The sequence below is a fragment of the Chenopodium quinoa genome, unplaced genomic scaffold, assembly GCF_001683475.1.
Source record: "Chenopodium quinoa cultivar QQ74 unplaced genomic scaffold, ASM168347v1, whole genome shotgun sequence".
In the NCBI taxonomy this organism is placed as follows: domain Eukaryota; kingdom Viridiplantae; phylum Streptophyta; class Magnoliopsida; order Caryophyllales; family Amaranthaceae; genus Chenopodium; species Chenopodium quinoa.
In genome coordinates, this window is record NW_018742720.1 from 2285534 (window position 1) to 2289505 (window position 3972).

At 33.1% G+C, this 3972-nt stretch overlaps 1 protein-coding gene across 1 annotated transcript; it reads right to left on the bottom strand.

Annotated features, from left to right (window-relative positions):
- Nucleotides 1–1179: 1179 nt before the first annotated feature.
- Nucleotides 1180–2550, bottom strand: LOC110722985 (UPF0481 protein At3g47200-like). Its single transcript, XM_021902256.1, has one exon. The coding sequence runs from the start codon at nucleotides 2548–2550 to the stop codon at nucleotides 1180–1182; it is 1371 nt and encodes a 456-aa protein (XP_021757948.1).
- Nucleotides 2551–3972: the final 1422 nt, after the last annotated feature.

Sequence of the window (3972 nt, forward strand, 5' to 3'; positions counted from 1 at the left end):
TATCTCTCCTTTCTCCTCTTTCTCTCTCCTATCTCCTCTTTCTCTCTCCTATTTTCATCTTCTCTAGTTACCCCACTCAATTAATCAAGTTAAATGGAGCAGCAGTGGTAGGGGGTAAAGAAACTCCACGTACTCCGTTGCCGAAATACAAGCTAGAGGTTTTAAGGCCAAATTCAGACATGAAAACTCTAGATCTAGAGTTTTTATGACTAAATTTGGCCTTTTTAGCCATATTTCAAGTGAAATTCGAAGCCAATATTTATTTTGAGGTATTTGTTCGATTTAATTTTTTTTAAAAATAATTTTAATGGTTGTTAGTGGTACGGGAGTTGGTGGTGGTGTGGTGGAATTTAAGGTTTTGAGGACGGCGGTTGAGAAAGGTTGGTGTTGGTGGTGGTTACGGTGGGTTTGGGTTTGGGTTAATGGTTACTAAGTCGGGGGCTACTAGGGGTTACTAGGTTGGTTAGAGGTTACTAGGTCGGGGTTACTAAGTGGTGGGTTACTAAGGGTTACTAGGTCGGTTAGGGGTTACTAGGGGTTATTAGGTCTGTTAGGGGTTACTTGGGGTTACTAGGTTAGGGGTTACTAGGTCGGTTAGGGGTTACTTGGGGTTAGTCAGGGGTTACTTGGTAAGGGGTTACTTTGTCTGGGGGGCTTACTTTAGTGGGGTTACTTGAGGGGTTACTAGAAGAGTTACTGATATGACACCTTGCCGCACCGTACGACCAGCCGCACTAGAAATGCGCTGATGTTTGTTAATTATGCATGAGATCAATTAGAAACATGATAAAGCTTGAGAAGCTAAGTAAAATCAAAATTTTAGTAAAGATAAGTTTTAATTTATAGAAAAGATCTTTGAGAGATTTTATCTTATCAAAACTGGTTTACAAAATATTAATCTTTATGACTTTTTCTAAATGTATTTTTGTTCGTTTTTCCAACCGTTTGGTGCTTTTACGGATGGTTTTTTAGCCATAGTATTTGCATTTTTTCTTGTAGTGTATTATCTTCCACTAACTACCATAGTAGTTACAACTTCTTATATCTTCATTTAAAAATCACATTCAAACCGTACACAATATGTATATGGAGTTTATATAATGAAAGTGACACTAATATAGTACATTTTACAGCCAACAAAAAAAAAAGATTTATTACAAGATGGATAGAGCAAGATTTTTACTTGGTGAAACCACTAATAGTTTGTAAGAGACTAAGAATAAAAAGTATGATTGCAGCAATGACAGATATAATTGCCCATGGATGGTGGAAGTATTTGTTCCTTAAAATAGCCTTGGATTGATTCCAACAATCGGAAGCATATTCATTTGCATCTTTACTAACTTGTGAGTAATGAAAATGGCTTCCTACAGTAGTGTTTCTGGGGACATTATTGAAAAATTTGATTGCATCTTCGTCACTGCCAAGATGATTTAAGAGAATTCCCGCTTCTTGTAGTACTTCCACGTCTTCTATGGTGTCAATCAATTTATCCAAGAATAACAAATTATCATTGATGTAATCTTCCTCGGAATAATGACATTTTTCAAAGTATAGGAGGTTCCGCAAATAAGGTTCAGTGTCAGTATCTAGAACAAATTCTGGAATCATCAACTTCCCCTTCTTAAATGTGATGTGCAATGGACACTCACTTTCGCGTACCTCAAATTTTACTCCATTGTCGCTTAGTTTCTTGGCTGTCCTTGGATAACATTTATCTTTTCGGCTTTCTCGATTTATTGGCGATAAGTTTGAATGTAAGCAGCAACACTTCCTCAAAAGATCCAATAAATGCATTGTAGTTGATGCATCAATAATTTCCTTATTATCAACAACTCTCTTCATAACCTTATATCCTGGGAAACTAGTAATGCTAATAAGGTTATTAAGAATAATGTGAATAAATTTACTAGGTGGATCGTTGGGATTACCAAATGCTATGTCAAAGAAACCTTGGATAACAAAAAAAGGAAGTTGGTTCTCTAGTAGAAACAAATCTTTAACCAGGTAAGGCACTAGTCCTTGTTGGCTCTTTGGTATGGAGATTGTACTTGAGTCCAAATCGCTATTACTTATGAATAAGTAAACGATGAATGCAGCATCAAGCACCATCATTTCGATAAATTTATCAGGACGGATTTGTTCTACTATATGTTGTTCATAACATTTCCGGTAAGGATCATGCACTGTTACTTCGACATTGTTGTCGTGCTTGCCTCCTACATTATGTAGGTCAAAACACTCATAGATTGCGCTTTCATGGTCTCTCACAAATTTGGTATAATCCTTCAAACTAGGATTATCATTTGAGGGATGTTGTAGGAAGTTTTTCAAGTAAATCCATTTCAGGTCTTGGATCGTTTTAAGAGATGGATGATCGTAGTAGATGGGACCAATTGACACAACTGAAGGTTGATAACACTCTTCACTTCCCTTTCGAATAAAGGCTGGAATCTTATTAATGCAACACTTGCTGGAATAACCATTTGATAAGGAGTTCACCTTTTCTTCCATTGAAATTGCTATCTCGTCATATACTTGATCCAACATTGTTATTTACCTTTCTACAACGAACCCTCACCTGCATTTGTGAATTACACAAGTGCACTCATAAGCTAGCTTGGCTAATAAGTTCAGATATATTCAAACATGATAGCATATCACTTAAGAGTTGATAAGTTCAAATTCAATCAGGTCTAATAATTAAGATCTAAACACGATTATATGAAGTATAAAATATTAAGTGCATTTTCTGTGTGGCTGGCCACAGCCTGTGGCTCTGGTTACTTATTCAAGGGTTCCTTATTTAGGAGTTACACAATCGGTGGGGTTACTTATTTTGGAGTCACTTAATACATCAAGGATTAAATGTTATGCAATAAATATTTCACAAATAGCAAATGTTGCAATATACTTCCAACTTCCTTTGATTTTAGTTGGAAAGTTTAAAATTTTAACACTACTAGAGATTCCAACGCGTGATGCGCACCATATAGCTAGCCCTTTGAAAAAAAATATTAACTGATGGCATTTTGGCATTTATGTCTTATGTTGGTTGCATATATATTATTAAATTTATTTGCATATAAACGGTTATTGTTTTGGAGTTGTGTAGTTGTGCAATGTTCGAAACTTTAGCTGTGCTACTTTTTTTTCAGTGAAAGTATAGTAAAAAGATATTGAGTTCAATCTAGAAATATAAATGTCTAATTAATTTCTAAATAGAAAAATTAAAACAAAAGGAAATGAAAATAAACATAACTTTTAAAATCAATTTAGGGAATTCAAGAGACCAATTTAAAACTTTTGAAATCAAAAGAGATATAAATGTCCATATACATTATTTATAAGAGTTTTTTAAAATTATTTACAAGGTAGGATATTATGTGTTAAAAGTTTAAACTTGTCAATTAAAAAAAGGAAGTTCGTATTAATTCACATGTCTCAATTTACCACCATCTTTTATGATGTATGTATATATATATATATATATATATATATATATATATATATATATATATATATATATATATATATATATATATATATATATTGCTGTGTTCTATTAGATTCATATGAAAATATGGTTTTGAAAGTATGAAATTTTTTATAAATTTTTTCTTGTTGATCTGTAAATGAATTTATGTGTTGAGAAATGTAGCTAAAGTTACAAGTTAACAAGAAAGAAACCGAAAAAAATATTTGGAAAGAAAAGGCTACTACTTCTACTTCAATTTATTTACCAATGTGACATAGCCGATTTCTAGATACAATTTTATTTGTGAGTGATATATTATTGGAGTAACTCCACTTTTTATTGGAGTAACTACTATCTACTTGTATTAGACCCATCTGACATTTGACATAACCCTCGTTACTAAATTAATTGTCTTATATGTAAAGTGGTCATCATACTATGATGGACCAATTATATAGTGTGATTGACCGCATATAAAAATATACTATATTGTA

Bases quoted from the DNA above. Each gene is read 5' to 3' on its own strand.
- LOC110722985 (XM_021902256.1), bottom strand. From the start codon at position 2,550: ATGTTGGATCAAGTATATGACGAGATAGCAATTTCAATGGAAGAAAAG.